General features: G+C 36.0%; 1 protein-coding gene across 1 annotated transcript; it reads left to right on the top strand.

Annotated features, from left to right (window-relative positions):
• Positions 1-13: 13 nt before the first annotated feature.
• Positions 14-14,351, top strand: LOC120329526 (short transient receptor potential channel 4-associated protein-like). Its single transcript, XM_078118255.1, has 17 exons — positions 14-166; positions 713-853; positions 2,021-2,092; positions 2,744-2,884; positions 3,807-3,976; positions 4,779-4,948; positions 5,700-5,873; positions 6,046-6,164; positions 6,642-6,764; positions 7,548-7,662; positions 8,260-8,389; positions 8,777-8,867; positions 9,359-9,499; positions 11,073-11,270; positions 11,587-11,657; positions 12,029-12,152; positions 13,527-14,351. Exons 1-17 carry the CDS (start codon positions 14-16, stop codon positions 13,731-13,733), a joined length of 2,340 nt encoding a protein of 779 aa, XP_077974381.1. The 3' UTR covers positions 13,734-14,351.
• The last annotated feature ends 3,103 nt before the right edge of the window (positions 14,352-17,454 follow it).

Genomic DNA, 17,454 nt, shown 5'->3' on the forward strand with positions numbered 1-17,454 from the left:
GTGTTATGTCGTAATGACCTCTTCAACATCTTCACAAACATGTGAAAGTGATTTTGCCTCAAAGAAACCACGATTAAATGGAAATGGAAACCAAAAGCCACAGAACATTGTTTCATTTTTGAGGAATTCTACCACGAATGGCAAACGTTTGAGGAGATATGATAAGGTATAGGATGTTTTAATTAGGAGTCGTTTTCTCCAGGAACAAGGCTCCCATTATAGCAGATGCTGATATGGCAATTTGCAGTGCTATTAGTAGTTCGCTTAGTCGGAGAACCAAAAAAGGAAACTAAATATATAGGCCAGTGGTTCTCAAACTTTTTGAGCAGCCCCGCCTTTTTGGAATTTGTCAAGTCTCGTGCCCCATCTCAAAAATAACTAGCTAACAATAAGCTGCAAATAACAGATAGTAAAGCGAAATTATGTTTAATTCAAAAACATGTTGAAAAATTGTAAATATTCAAAAAAAGACAGGTAGGATCAAATCTATCAAATAATCTGAATTAGATTCATGCCCCCTAAAAAACTGTCAACGTCATGTGGGGCGGGCCCCCCCATTTGAAAACCATTGATATTGGCACTATATTTGAAGCATTCCAAGTTGGCATGATCAAAAAAACAATCATGAGTTGCTAGATTCTACATTGCAGAATTCCTTAGAAAAAAGTTGATAATATTCCATTTTGTTACCCAAACTTTCTTTTCATTCCAGCTTCCTCAAGGTTATATTCAATCTTACCAAGAGAGATTCAATGATGTAGGTGAATTGCCAGTGAATGTCAGAGAATTGTTCGATTTTGCAAAAGGAGAAGATCTCGATTTGAAGGATGTAGATTTGCTGCCATGTTTAAAAGTAAGGTACTCCAGTAGTGTGTGTATCAGGTTAGGGTTAGGCCATAATTTTATTCTGATTTTCCTTATTTTAGTTCTATTACGAGTTCAGGGACTGTCTGTGTTAGCTAAGTGAATATATTCCCCGCCCATAGGTTTCAGTCCCTTTACACAACTTGATGTAGAGTAGATGAACGAAGTTAGTTACCTTCATACGAGGTGCGGCTAAAATGAAACGGGACTGACATCCCAGATTGCGCAACACGATTAACCATCGGTAATCAACACTTTTGCAGTGTGGCGTAATATGTGTTCTTTGTTTAACAGCTGTTTTGACACAATATTGCGCACCTGTGACGTCAGTCCCGCTTCTTTTTAGCCTTACCTTGGTACACATACTTCTGGAGCGGCGAAAGTAATTCCTAAAACAATATTTTTGTTCTTTCATCTCTCGTTTAGGAATAGTATTTTCATATTCATTCTGGAGGAGAGGGATTATCTAGCTAGCTAGTTATTGGACAGAGTAGATTTATGAATAGTTATAGTATTTTGTCACTGTGGATCATCATGTTATTAAATCTTTGCTTTTCTTCTTTTTCTTGTAAAAATATCGCTTTTCTTATTACCTACTGGACCAATTAATAATTATTCACCTTATGGCTCCTGCTTTCGCGTAAGTTCAGCTGCAATACAATACCGGTAGGCTACTGTGACTGATTGCATACACATTCCACTTCGTGTCCATGTATTTGACATCGCTTTCTTGTTATTTGTTTTTGATGCACTCACTTAAATAATGGTGGAAGAAGTCGTACCATACCAGCCGTTGCATGAACGAATCCATATGAGATTTGGACCTGCGAACATACACTGGGTATTCAGAGGCACGTTGGCAAGCACGTTCCTATCGGTTATCTCAATGCGCCAACAGTCGAGCCATAGTCTTTAATTCGCTTCCCAACTTCGCTTCAAACAGCGCTCGAAGCCACCAGAAACAAACAGAAAACGTGAAAAACATAACTAAAACGTGCAAAAACCACGAAAAACAGAAACTGATATTTAGAGATTGTCTGTTTTTTGAAAAAAATATGCTACCACAAACTGTTTCTCACACAAATTATGGCTCTTTCAATTTACAGTAATGTTGCTCGTTTCAGTTGCATAAGATAAATTCAATTCATCATTTCAGAATATTCGTAATGTGATCGCTATAAAATCTAAGCCTGCAGCAGAAGAATTTTGTTATGCCGGTGGAATAGAGGTGAGTTTTTTTATAGTGCTTATTCTCAGAATATGATAGTGGGAGTATAACAGATGATAACACAGATAAAATAGTCTTAGAAAATAAGTTATATTCTATACAACGTTTTATATGCTTTTTTGTGCTATTTAGCACAACATTTATTGCCAGGTAATGAGCTGTTACAGTTTTGAAGGGCTGATATATTTCCGGTTAGACACTGTCTACTCTATTTATGACATCCTGGCTTGGCATGGAATTTACACCCTAGATTTTAATCTGCGAGGCCTTCATAATTCTGTCTGGAATTTTGTTTTCAAATTGTTAAATTAACATATGAATAACAAACTTCATATTATGACATGCCATCTATTTAGTCTGCTTCAGAGTTCTGAAACGACGTTGGTGTGCGCTTTAATATTAATATATATATGTATCACTTATTTTTACGCCGCAGCTAGGTAACAAATGAGCCTCTATAGTTCAGAACAGTGGTTCCCAACATTTTATGGCTGGTGTCTCCCTATCCATAAAACTACTGTAAGGTTCGATCTTTTGCTGGCTTTATGTACAGGCGCACTCCTGCTTTTCTACAGTTTAGACAATTTGTAATATTGTCCTACCACTTTGTATATTTGTATTATTATATTTGTATTACATTTATTTTTTCAGATCATCATTGACATATTGGTTCAAGCATATTATGATCCTTCTCTTGATATTTCTCAAAATATTCAAATCAAGAAAATATGGAAAGAAGAGATTAAGGGAGTTCTTTGTATGCTGCAGATCTTGGTTTTCGCAGCGCAACTTGTAAGTTTATTTTCTTTCGGAATGAGACTTAACTTTAGATCAGTTGTCGCCAAGCTTTATGTACTGCTGGGCCGAATATGCACATTGTCGGTACTCGGTAGCATGCAGGCTGCATTAAATTCTGCCTATAAACAATGTGATACGGTAAAGTTCAAATGATGACGCACCTATGATTCTGTGTTAATTACAACTAGCGGTTCATCTAATTACTACGAAACAAACACTGTACAACAGACATTGTTACGAGATATAATCGTGCACAGATAATAAAAGATTATGAGCAAGTTCTAGTTTGGTGCATTCCAAGTGACGCTTTTTGCCGACTACTTCTCTAGATGCTCGATTATTTTTATATTATTTTTTTATCTCTCTCAGCTCATTCTCTCAACATTAAACAAGGTTCTAGTAGAACAGTTTATATCAGTGGTTCACAATTCACATACTTGGTTCACTTTGTGTTGGCCTGATTACCTATTTAAAGAAAACCTAGTTTTCATTTGTAATGATTTTTATCAGTTACGAAAATATGACAATTACGGTAAATGCATTACAGCAAAAGATTCAAACAAATGACAGTCATCACAAATTGTACCCAGTGTCAAAGTCTTTGTTACGAACCCCAACGGAGGGAGCCCTTAGGAGCATGAGCGCAAGCACCAACATTTGGAAACTCTGGTTCCCAATATCAGTTATACAATTTTTCACTCACATTCATAGATACTTAAAATAAAATTTCTATTTTTTAATTTTACGAATGATACCTAGTTAGGGACTTAGTTTTAGGTCCCCAGTGAATGTATTCGTGGCCCCAAGTAGTGGCTAGGGCCCAGTTTTAGAAATCTGAAATTTTGACCATTTTTCGCTCACATTTATAGTTTATTGCGATTTTATTTTTATTTTTTCACTTTACTTTGTTTTACAGGTACCCGTCTCACTGTCTCATTTCTTGGATCGTCCCCATTTGTTGCACTTTCTGTTCAGTTGTTTGGCCGAGGGTCGGAAACAGATATTTGCTGATGCCTCATTCCTGTTGGAAGAAGGTATATTATCTTCATCACACAGCATTGATATGAAGAAGATTGCTTGCTTACGGTAAGTATTATTTTTTTGTCGACAGATTTACGGTTTTCATATAGGCTACTGATTAACAGCGTTTTTTAAATTGCTGTCTCTTCTCAGTAAACATAATATATGGTACTCTCGAAGTATGTGAACCAAGATGACGGACACCGGAGCGTAGTATGTGTACCAGGTTAGACGTAGGCCAAAAGTTTAATCCAATTTTCCTTATTTTCGTTCTATTACGAGTTTGGGGACTAGCCAAGTAACTCCTGTAGTATTTGTCCCTGGAATTATGGCCTGACCCTAACCTGCGCATACTACGTTCCGATGTTCGCCATCTTGGTTCACATACTTCAGGAGTACCTAATATATTGCAGGATTATATCAGATCTAATTTATTGATAGAGCCCGCATAACTTCCAAGATCTAATAAGTTTAAGTTCATGCAAGTCCGAGCATCTGAAATTAAATACCTTGCTGACTAGTTCCGTACCCGACAGATAAGAGGTCCTCGTTTGCCGTATCATTGAGCCTTCAATTCCATGCATCTGAAACAAATAACTAGCTAACTAGTCCCGTTACCGACATGGATTGGCAGTCGGGTGAGAGACTGTGGTTCTCCATATGATTCAGCCGTATCATTGGTTTTCTCTCTCCCAGGATGAATATGATAATCTACCTTGAGTGGTTTTTATTTTGCGTTGATATAGGCGTCGAATTGCGAGTGTTTCTTATTTTGATTTCACCGCCAAGCTGACTTACTGTTTAATAAGTGAGCCATTGACCCATTTACGGTATGTCTCTATCATTTCACCTCTCTCACGTTTAATAGCACGATATTGGAAGAGCAACTCCCATATCAACAAGAAGCACATTTGTTCCATATTATATCAACAATACTAAGCGCACATGAGAGCCATTTTTCCGGTGATGCTTCACTAGCAGAAGAAGATAACTTGATGGTTAATAACGCAAGGGAAGGACTCGACCAATCACATAATGGTTTGTTTATATTTGCCTTTTAAAGACGAACTTGTACTCCAAATAATTTGAATATACAGGATGGTCGCTGGAGAATCAGATGAGATCATGAATAAAATACGTATAGGTGTAGGTTGAATTGGCACGATATCCCACAAGTTAACTTTCGAAATGCTACACGAGCTCGGACGACTGGGTTAAGACACTGCTCTTAAGTGCACAGACGATATTTTGAGCATCTATGATTATAATATAACAAAAGTTATTGCAAATTTTCTGTTTTTATAGCGACCACGCTGTATTAGTATCTGATTATCCTGTGATTTCTCGTCACATCTGTACTTTCTTGCACCATCGAGTCTATTATTCTGAAACAAATAGCTATTTCCTGTAACCAATAATTAGCAGGAGGCCATGATGTGCTGTCTTATCGACTTTCCTTTCACCTCGGATATATAGGTAGTGCATAATGTCTTCAGATTTTTAAAATTCCGAAGGGAATTTATTGATATCATATATTGTTTTGGCCCTCACAGATGTAATAAATGAAGTAAAAATACTTAACAATTACTGATCCAAAAACAACTAACCTGGTTAAGATATATCGAGAACTGACTTCATAACAAAATTAAAATTGTAAAGGAACTTTGGACACCATGTATATAAGTCCTATCGTAAGCGTCTCACTTTTTCTAATGCTTAAAAAATAACAATGTGAGAAAAACACTTGCTTTTTGTGTCATTTTAATATCAACTAATTTCATCGTCTTAGCTTTCTTAGAATATCTCATCGGTTCCGAGACTTTTTTGAAAAGATTGTTCAAGATATCATGTCGTGAGTTAGCGGTTCCTGTTCCAGACTCATTGCCCAATGAACCAATGTTTCCTATGATAAATAGTGATGACTATGAAGATCCAATGGAAGAACTACGAGCCTCCATTGTAAGTAAGTATTCTATACATTTATCCAAAGTTGTTCGAAATTAATTCAGTTTCAGTTTAAATATAATACTGTATATTCACGCATATAAGCCGACCCCCCTAAAATATATTTGCTATTTCAGGAAAATAGAATATTGTTGTTATTAAAAAAGTAATGCTCAACCTATTTTTCTTAGCTGGACCACATGTATACGAACGTTTAGTTTATCAAAACTCACTTTATGTCGAGAAGTCTATCCGATCTGACGCATTACTTCTCTTAAGTGTGCTGCTCACAGGGAAATACAAGGACCAGGTATGACATTTTGAATGTAAATTATTTTGCAATAGAGAAGACTTTGACTTTGTCTCATACAGAATTTATGTATGATTCAAACGTTTTTGGAGGATGGGTCTTTAAAAATCGAATAGTAAAAATTATGAATCGGTACAGATGAAAATTTCAAATTGCCACCACCTTGTTTTTCTTTTTGTCTGCCAGAGGTCTAGGTAAATTCCAAAATTTTTTCAACACTCAGCGAACTGTATGAGTACTAGATTATATATTTTCAGTAATTTGGGTATCTGGAAGGCCCATACTTTATTGTGTTGGAGATCTAATACATATTTTCAACCTAATTTTGGATTCATATTTATGACTCAATAATATGGCAAATTATATTCAGGTCCATGTCTGGTATGGCGAGAGTTAATCAATACTAATGCTTGACATAATGCACAAAATGCCAGGTTCTACATCAAGGCAGCCAAAAAAATTTTTATTCCATTGTAGATGCAAAAAATTCTACTGGAACACAAAGTTGTGCAAAGTATGGAGAAAACTGCTGAATCTATAATCTGGACTCCAATGAGGGGATTCTTATCCATGCCAGAATCTCGGTCGCAATTCGGAGCTGTGAGTTTGTTGAATTTTTCATTTGAATATTACTTTGTTTTAGCGAGTGGCTCGCAAATTTTCACGAGCCAAGCAACCAAAATATAATTTTTTTTTATAAAATCTCTCGACTCGAGGGAATGCTCAAATACTAGGCGGTATGTAATGCTTATGCCTCAAATCAGGGGTCGGTAACCTACGGCGGCGACACTTCACTGAATTATGGTAACAAAACAGCTGTTTTAACGATTATATTCTTTACGTAACAGAATTTATTGTGAGACTAAATTATATTATAACATAACGAATATATAATTCACAATTACTCGTTTAATGAGCCTATAAATTGGTTATAATTAGACAAATGGAAAACAAAAATTGATGCTAAGGGTTCAATGGCGCCGAAAATATTCAAATGTAATTTTTTGAGATGCAATGCAATGAGGAAATAAATCTATATTCTATTCGAGAGATGTATCACTACTTGATTTTTATTATAAAAAGTATCATTTGTTCGTTTTTCAACCTTTTGAAAATATATGCGGCCCGTCAATGACTTGCAACCCTTAATTTTGGCCCGCGAGCAACAAAAGGTTGCCAATCTCTGCTTTAAATGGTCACAAAATTTACTGACTGACTGGTAACAGCAGATGCTACGTTTGTTTGCTGTGGCTCTTCCCACATACAGTATTGAGCAACACTTCAATACAAATATAAAATAAACAATAAGGCCTACAAGTCTGAAGGTTATCCACTCCTTTCGCTCCCCTTTTTAAATTCTGTTTTCATTCTTCTAATTTTTAGATTTCGATGGTAAAAATTCAATTTCTACGTTTCATCTATTCCATATCAGACCATCACCTGAACAGATATCTGTTGCTGAGTAAGGAAGAATTAAATGAATTACAGGATATATCTGGTAAGTATGGTATAGAGCAGACGTTCCCGAACTGTGTGCTGCAACATGCTCGTATGCCGAGGCGTGTGCTGCAACATGCTCGTAGGCTTTTAACACTCATGTCCAGTGGTATTTATAGTGTTATTTTAATTGGTGTATTCTAATTCCCATTATATTCAAACAATTTATCCTCAACAATGTGAAAACACACTGTGAAATAACCTTATCAGGCATTCAAACTAGGAAGAATTAAGGAGTTTTCTTGTAAAGTGAAAGTAAAATCAGTTTTGCGCCCAGTATTGTGGCCCCCCTCCAACTGCCCTGTGGCACCGCTGCTTTAGACCTTACTGATGTACCGCAACACAAAAAAGTTTGAAACCATTGTTATTGCGTAGTCTGTACTCTTTCCACATTTTTGTATGATGCTTATTCATACCTTTCGCTCTGGAAAATCTTTATGCAAGCAGCATATTTTAAGCTACTTTTATTTGAAAGTACCGGTATCTTTCTGCTATCTTTCCTATTTACTTTATTAACCCCTTGTGAGGTGAGGGGTAAAGGATTGTTAGTTATATGGTTTTGTCCATCCTCGTATGATATCTTCGTAATCTTTTGCAGAAAAATACTGCATCCCCTTGCGGCAGGATTTCGCTGACATAGATAGAGACAATTGTTGTCTTAAACATCCTGGAATATTGACGAGCATCGTTCAAAAGATGAAAGCTGAATCTGATTCCTCTCGTATCAGGTTAGTCTCCATAATCATCAAAAATCCTGTTTTTTTACATGCCTTTCACTATACAAGCAAACTCTGACCTCGATTAGAAATCGATGTACGAGGTAAGGCTAAAAAGAAATGGGACTGACATCACATATTGCGCAACACGATTAACCATCGGTAATCAACACTTTTGCAGTGTGGCGTAATATGTGTTCTTCGTTTGACAGCTGTTTTGACACAATATCGCAATTATTTTCGCTTTTCAGGATCCATAAGTGAATGTGATAAATTTCTTGTTGAAAAAAAAAGCTGTGCGAGGTCTGATTGAGTTTTTTGGCGATAGGGGGTTCAATTGCAGAATGACGATTGAGCAAAGAATAAACCATGCATTCAAACTGTCATGTTTGTCTACAGGTTCTGGATGGCTCGTGCATTGGAAGCATTTCTTCGCGGCAAACCTTCAAAAGCTGACCAGATTTTCTTCATGAAGAAGGGCCTACTTGAGGTGAGATCATAGCTATTGGGATATTTTGTTGAAATTGCCTCAAGCAATACTGGGTCGAAATTTCACCCCTTCAAACAAGTCAAACTTCACTTAAATAAAGCCATTTGAGTCGATATAATAAATGAATCATGGTTGAGCAAAATTTTGATTTCGACTTCAACCTTCAACTCTGAAGAAATTAAATTTTTATCAAAATAACTTCTCTCTCTAAGTAAATTTCACTACCTGAGGGATGATTTAGAGTCCGATTGTTAGTTATTTTGTTTAGATTCTTATTACGTGCATTGATTGTATTTTGGCGTTATTTTCTACAGACGCTTTTAACATGTATATCACTCCGAACAAAGCTCTGTACAAGAATCTTTTTCTTTTTGAAAATCCACTTTATTTTATTAAACAATTAAAATCTTTTCTTTTTTGCATTACCTACCCAATTTATTAGACCCTGGGTATTCTATTAAAAAATTAAAATTCTATTTTTCTCATTTTAGGAATTATTTCGAGTACTTTTATCAACGGAGCAGCCACGATCCTGGGTCATCCAAGGTCATTTCGATCTTCTTGCTACGTTGATGAAAGGAAGCGTTTATGCTTTTAGGAAGTTCGCTAAAATTGTGGACTCACAACGAACAGTACGTTATTTTCTCGTGAGTTAGGGTTAAGTCGTACTTAGGGCTGTCCAAGCGAACCAAATATTCGAAATCGAATCGAATCGCAAATTATTCGAATCGTTTTTCGGCTAATTTTCGAATCGCTAAAATTAGGTACCTGTACATAAAGTGGAAACCACCTTTACGGGATGTTTTTCATCGGGCAAGCGGCGGCGCTCCGAGCTCAGACCACTCTCACTCCCGGCTTAATTGGTTTCCCGATATTTCTCTCGCCTTCATTTTGTGATAAACATGTCATTACTAATGCCCGCCCGGTGGCACGTGATTAGCCATTTCATGCATGGTCATCATAACAAGGTATAATTGGTCATGACGTTTTTGAGAGAGAACAAGGAGAAAAAGGAGACAATTTAGAAAATGATAGTTCTATAAATAGAATCGATTTGAAGCTGTTGAGTTAGTTATCATAGGAACATGGTACAGGCAACTCAAAGCTGAAACAGGTTTTTTGGGATCCTTATGATTCTTTGAATGGAATTTGGCATTACTGTATTATCCATCTATATACCAAGACAAATAATTGCACTCTTGCATTTTGATGGCTGTTGTATACTAACAATATCATAGTCGTCAAATAATATGGTCATCAAACTAGCTTGGAAATTTTAAATGCAATTTTGAACTTTAGCAACAGTTTTATCTATATTGATGACTGTTATTATTTTGCTGAAATTTACACAAAAAAACATAAGACTAGTGAATAGGATAAAAATAGCATCTACAGGCTTTACATGTCCTATTAAAACTGAATCCATCAAAATTGAGATTGCAATTTTTGAATAGTGCAATTTTTACTCTTAACACTCGACAGTTTTCGAGACCCAAATTTTGGAGCCCTCCAATTTTTTTGACCAGTTCATACAAGCGTGTGATCTCCTTTCATAAATCTGAAAACATTGTATTGCAAAATACCTGCAGTAAGTAAGATGTAACTGCACATACGTTACCACAACATCGAAGGGCAGGCGTTTATTGTATAATAGAGATAGATTTAATATTGCGCAATAATATTCGATTATTCGGTTCGATTCGGCGAAAATATTCGATTCGATTCGAATCAAAAAATTATTCGATTTTGGACAGCCCTAGTCGTACTAACTATCTATCAATCCATGTTTTCGTGCTGGAGGATTCACACATGCACATACCAATAATGGACGAATACGTTGCCAACCAGATATTCCAGTGTCGCAGTGGAGAGAGTTCTCTCGCACATAATATTTCAACATATGCAGGAAATAGTCAGTCGTAACAACCATTTGAAATGTGAAAACAAGTTTTTTTTATTTATTATAGCAATTCTGAAACGCTTTTTAGACTCAACACGTTTTTCGGCCTCTGGCCAGACCTGCTAGCTGAACTTGGCAATTAGAAATTTTAGAATCCACCCCTTTCAAAGTTCCTGGCTACGACTCAGACCATGTGGTTCGCCGTAGGGTAATCAGAAGTCGACCATCTTCCTACAGCTCAAAATAGAGCACGAATTAGCGATGTGTATTTTTTTGGAAATTCAAACCTTTAATATTTATTTCAGTTTCTTGTACTATGCAATTTGATTGAAACAAACTTAGTTGACTCAAACATGTTTATTCGATGTGTAATTTTAACAATCAACAACTTCGGGACCTCTGTCAAAGATTGCCGAATTTTGGAATATTACAACAATCGTGATAAAAGGGTGCAAGTCATTGCAAGCCTCATTGCAGTGTTGTGTGTCGAACCATTAAGTCAGGTATGCGGCTTACATATCTGTGGCTGTTTTAGTTAAAGTATCTCCTTTTCATTCAAATTCGAGAGTGTGTAATATTATATGTAGGCCGATATTGTTCAAATATAGGGTGTCCAGTAAGTCTTAAAATGTTTTAAAATTGCAAAGGGAATTCATCGATATCATATCGTTTTGACTCTCGCAGATGTATTAAATGAATTTAAGTAAACAACTGACTTTAATAAATAGAATTTTTTTTTAATTGATAATACCGTAAATATCTATAGAGTTACAAAATATTCTGCAGTTTTTAATTTCTATATTTTATAAATTATTTCAGGACAATGTATGTTGCCTTAACACTTGTATTATTATTCTGTATATTGCGTGGAAGAACAATGAATTGCCAAGGTAAATCCGATACTGTGTGATTAAGAGTTTATATACCACACATGGGCAAACTGTGGCTTGCTGGCCAAATTCAATCTGGCCCGCCTGATGCTGTCACAACCAAATTAGAACCAAATTTTGCTGCTTTAGCAAAAAATAGCTCAAGGAATTTATTGGGATTACGATTAAATTGAGTTTTGGCACGAGGCTCATAGTTTTCCACTTTTGCATTTGTAAAACTGTAAATATTGTCCATAAAATGTAACTTTTACTACACACTTTCATGGCACGCCAGTCTAAATTGGCAAAACGTTTGGGCTACAGTACGAAAACCATGCCCACCCCTGGTATATACCATTCAGAATTAAACAAATTATTTTCATAAATTTCAGATATCTTTCATCTATTTTTGTTCATGGTTCCGATATTTTAAAGAAACTTTTGGAATTGCTAGGATTTTGGCTCAAGCATTACAGTTATTCTTTCAAACAGAATGATGTAAAGTCTCTGGAAGAAGTAAGTTAATCTTATGTTTCTGAAAACATTACTCGTGGAAAATTTTTTGAGAATTCTTTCTTAAAACACTCTTAATGAAGGTTAGGGTTAAATTTTGGCAACATAGAATACTCCGTTTTTCCCCAGGGTTTCGAGGTGGGACCTGAGTTAATTTTTTCATAGGGTGGATCCTCAAATGTACCATGTTATAACTTTACAAACCCCAAATGTTCCAATGAATTGAAGAATTCTTTGGAAGAAGTGATGTCTGGAAAATTCTTCACATAAATTTACTCTTAAAAAGCCTCCTGTGGGAGGTAAAGTTTAATTTTGTTAATGAAAATTGAAAAAGTCGTCGATAACGTATACGATTGCCTTTTGCTAAAATTGCCGAATGTTTTCATCGTCGTTACGTTTTATTTAGGCCGTGAACGCCTTTACGTTGACGTTTATTATTTGTACCACGATAACGATGACAATTAATTATCGGGAATAGGTAATTTTGCCGTTGTACCGTAATACAGAGCCTTACATTGCAAGTTCTGATTATCCTTGTGGGCCTATATTTGAGCATTGCTCTTGTTTGCCCGGGACACGGGAATTTTTCCAGCAAACTCAAAGTGGATGCCACGCTATGGCTTTCCTTGCCCGTTCTGATGACCGTGTCCAGGGGTGGGCAACCTTTTTCGACTCGCGTGCCAAAATTGGCAAAATTCAACGACAAAATTCTACCGCGTGCCGACTGATATTAAAAACAATGCTCTGCTACTTTCAAAGCAAAAGTTCTGGGAACAAAGATTCACAAGCATATTTATATGAAAACATGGGGAGTAATGCCGTTGCAAAGTTCTTAAGACACGAACAATTTTCGGGAATGGCATCCCAATCACGCAATAGTTGGTTTTCTGCACTCTCCCTTGTATTCCCTTCCCAAACGTATATATTTCTTAGGAAATCAATTTAAAACAGTAAGTTAGCAAGTAAATTTAACGACATTTGCTGTTCAACTCCATAAATCAAGTAGAAATGAAGAAAAATGGTGGCGCAGAGGGTTTCATCGTAGACGAACTATATTACGTAAGAATGTAACCAAATAAATGCTGCGCTTTTCTCGACAGCTTACTGATTTATTACGTCATAATATATTTATTTGTAGCCATGTGTAATCAAAGAACAAAAAGAGAAATAAATAACAGACATAAATTTATAACGGATTGTTAACAAACGATAATGAATACGAACATCTAGTTTCATTAGATAATCTAGAGTCTTGAAACTTTTTATCTGAATGATCTCGCATGCCGAATAAATGGGCTCGCGTGCCAAAGGGAATGCCAACCCCTGACCTAGGACCTTTGTATCCATATATTTCTGCATTACTCCTTGTCTTTCTAGGGCACATGGATTGCATTCTCTGAATGGAAAGCATTGGCAAAAGAACTGATTAATGAAGATACAACTTCACCCAATGCAATCAAGCACCATCTTGCCTCCGGAACATCAGGATACGATCTTAGGCCAACAACAGTGGCATCCACAAGAATCGCTAGGTGGAGAAATTGTAGCTTAGAAAGCAAAGATAACCACAACCCGTCACATTGAATAATACAGCGTGAAACCAACTCCCCCTAAAAAAATGCACAAAATGGAAATTCCCAAGAAAAAGCTTTTGCTAAAAAGCAAGTTTCTTTGGCAAACATCTCCACAAACTCCAAAGAAACCGAATTTTGATCATAAAACTTTTTGGGACAATTCTTTGAAATATGATTCCAAATCCAATACCAATAAAAACGTACAAAACTTTGACTCCATAGCCTAACATTAATTAACAGGAAAAAGTATTAGCTCTTTTCTTTCAATCCTTATTGCAATATATAAAGTGATGTATGCTATTAAATAGCAAAATGCCAAATAAGAGAAATTTTCGAACGCAAGGTTCAAATTTATCATCCTGAAAATTTGAAATATTTGAACCACAGGTAAGAAAAACCTCAGGTCATGGTTTGACTTATTGCCTTTATTAACATTTATTGCCATTTCTTTAATCTCGTATCATGATATTTCTGATTATGATAAAGTGTACCTTTTGTGGTGCTTTTCTGTGATTTATTTATATTTAAAATCAAGTTCTTATAGTTCTTATATTCTTTCTTTTCTTGATGATATAAATTCATGTAGTTCTGATTATATCGACTTATTTCAATAAAATATTTCGTAACATTAATATTACTTTAAAATTATTTGAAAGTAGAATTATGAACAGAAAGTGAGAAACTGCTTGGCTTAGAAAGTCCGACTTTGGCCGGACATAATTAAGTGATGAATGCTATAAAATTGCAAAATGCCGAAAAAGAATAATTTTTGTATGCAAGGTTATCTGCGCTAATCTGAACATGTGAGATATTTGGACCAAGTCATGGTTTGACTTATTGCCTTCATTGGAAACGTTTAGTGGCCATAACGATCGTTTCAAAATTTTGTTGTTATTGTTATTTGTCTCCGTCTCCATTTTTAAAAAATCGCTTTTCTCTTCGAATACTGGACCAATTGCTTTGATATTTTCAGTGGTTAAAGATAAAATTTTTCTCCAGAAGGCTATTACTTTTTTATCGCGATGACGTCATCAAAATTATTGCCACTGGGTGGCGCTACGTGTCCATATATTTGAGCATAGCTCTCTTGTTAACATTTACAGCCATTTCTTTAATTTCTTTGTATGATATTTCCGATCATGATAAAGTGTATCTTTGTGGTACATCCCTGTGATTTTATTTATATTTAAAATCAAGTTCTTATAGTTCTACTATTATTATATTGTTTCTATATGTTCTTCGTGGTATAAATCACATATTTCTGATTATATCGACTTTTTTCAATAAAATATTATTTCAATTTTCAATATTACTTTGAAATTATTTGAAAGGAGAATTCTGAACACTAAGTTAGAAATTGCTTGCCAGAGAAAATCCGACTTTGGTTGGACGAAATGTAACGAAAATATATTTGTGTTATTGTTATACTCCTGAATCACTCAGAATAGTTGGTTTACTCTTGCTACAACAAATCCGACTTTGGTCGGACGAAATGTTACAGAAATCCTCTTGAATCACTAAGGAAAGTTATCTTCACTCCTGCTTCAATATTTCCAGAGGAAATCAGACTTTGGTCGGACGACATGTTACGGAAATATATTAAGATAAGATAAGTGTATTTCGACTCCATAATCAACATAAAAGGAAATAAAAGGATTGAAATAATAACTAAAAACTGATTTTGAAATCGGGAGAGGAAACAAAACCTTGGTGGACACTGTTTAATATGTACAGAATATAGGACGGAAGGTATTGCCAAAAAGAAGTAGTACGTGTTCACTCACCTAAAATCATTGAATCAAATTCATACAGACGCACACACACACAACCACAGTGGTATAATGAAGTTAGAAAAATGAGGTATTTGTGTTATTGTTAGACTTTTGAATCACTCCGAATAGTTATCTTTACTCCTGCTACAACATTTCCTGCATTATACAGATCCATGAAGAATACTCAGTCTCGCACGACCCCAACTAGGCGATTCGCGCTAAGCGCTAGCAAAAACTCTTGGTTATTGAAGAGTAATTAAGAAGTCTGACTATGGTCGAACGAAACGTTACAGAAATGCATTTGTGTTCGTTTGCTGCGAGACGCTTCAATCACTTAGCATAATTATATATCTTTTCGTCCTACGCGCATTATACGCATACCGATCCACTAGCGTAGAGACATTAATAAAAATACTTGCAGTTGAGTTAAACCGTAAGGTTAAACCTCGGATCATTTTTGCAAAGCCCCCACCCCTAATGCAAAAATGCGAGACTTGAGAAAAACACCCCAGGCGCGTTTTAAGATAACGAATTATTAATTATCCAGTTAGACTTAGAATTGATCTTAATTTTTTGTGCAATCTGCTTTCCAAACCCTGCTGGATAATTACTAAATTTCTTATTCTGAGCATTGGCGGGGATTTTGTACTGAAGATATAAACTTCTGCGTAAGGCATGTAGCAATGCCGAACTGATATATATTCTAACAAGAGAGCTACGCCCAAATATATGGACACGTCTGTTCGCAGTACAGTACGGTTTACCGTACCGCCAGATCACAGTCTACAAATATATTCACACCAAGCGAAGCAGCACAGTATGACACAAAATGGCGTCCGATGACCGCAGAACGTTTAATGACGTCATAGCAAACAAATCTCACAGAACTAACAGGAATATTTGAAATAAATAAAAGTAATAGCCTTCTGGAGAAAAATTTCATCTTTAATCAGTAAAAATTTCGAAGCAATCGGTCCAGTAATGAAAGAGAAAAGCGGTTTTTAGATTTTCCACTAGATGTCCAAAAGTGTCAAAGAACAACACAAGACCAACATAATATCGAAACGATCGTTATGTCCACTTCGCGTCCAACTAGTCCAATTCATGCTCTAAAAAATTTTGTATTTTTGGATAGGATGATTTTACTTATGATTCCGGGAGAGGAAAGTCGATAAGACTGCTTAATCGTATGGCGAACCACGGCCTTTCGTCCGGTTACCAGTCCAGGTCAGGTATGGAATAGTTAGCCAGTTATTCGTTTCCGATACACGGCCTCGATGGTAGAGGAAGTCGTAACTGATTAGCGATTACATGAACCCACTCAAGGTAATCAGAGGTGCGGTGGCGAGCGTATTCCTGACGTTTTGGACGATTCGCCACGCCGCAATTATGGTATTTTTTATCGCGTTGCGTTTTCGCATCGTACCAGGAAATGCTTGTCATCGCACATCTAAATACTCGGCGCAGTGTCGAATGGGATAATTGTGTGTAACAGGATTGCTGGATTCGCAGGTCGATCACGTAAGTGCTAATTTTTTACGGTTTCCAAGTCATTCCCTGCATCCGAAACTGGTTATCTGTTCCCATATATTGAATGAACTGGTAATCGGACGAGAGGCTGTGGTTTTTCATACGATTAAGCCGTTTTATTGACACCCCCTTCAACTTTGGTCAGACAAAATGTTTTTAATTAATAGATTATGAAAGAAATATTTCAGATGACAAAGTAAAACCATTTCATTTGACAAAGCATATTGACTCATTACCAGTTCATGGAAATAATGATGTCAATGCGAATGATATATACAAATAATATATTAAAATTTATACAACTTCCGACGCTCCCGAAGTATGTGCACCAAAATGGCGCACAGCCTGAACCCTAACCTGGTTGGTTCACATACTATGTTTAGGCTATGCGCCATCTTGGTGCACATACTTCTGGAGCTCCCAACTTCC

The sequence above is a fragment of the Styela clava genome, chromosome 12 (assembly GCF_964204865.1).
Source record: "Styela clava chromosome 12, kaStyClav1.hap1.2, whole genome shotgun sequence".
Lineage (NCBI taxonomy): Eukaryota > Metazoa > Chordata > Ascidiacea > Stolidobranchia > Styelidae > Styela > Styela clava.

Excerpts from the sequence above, each read along its gene's own strand:
- LOC120329526 (XM_078118255.1), top strand. The coding sequence starts at position 14 with ATGACCTCTTCAACATCTTCACAAACATGTGAAAGTGATTTTGCCTCA. Across the intron at positions 9,500-11,072 it reads TTGTGGACTCACAACGAACA|TTTCTTGTACTATGCAATTT; the intron begins GTACGTTATTTT and ends TATTTATTTCAG. Across the intron at positions 11,271-11,586 it reads GTGTCGAACCATTAAGTCAG|GACAATGTATGTTGCCTTAA; the intron begins GTATGCGGCTTA and ends AAATTATTTCAG.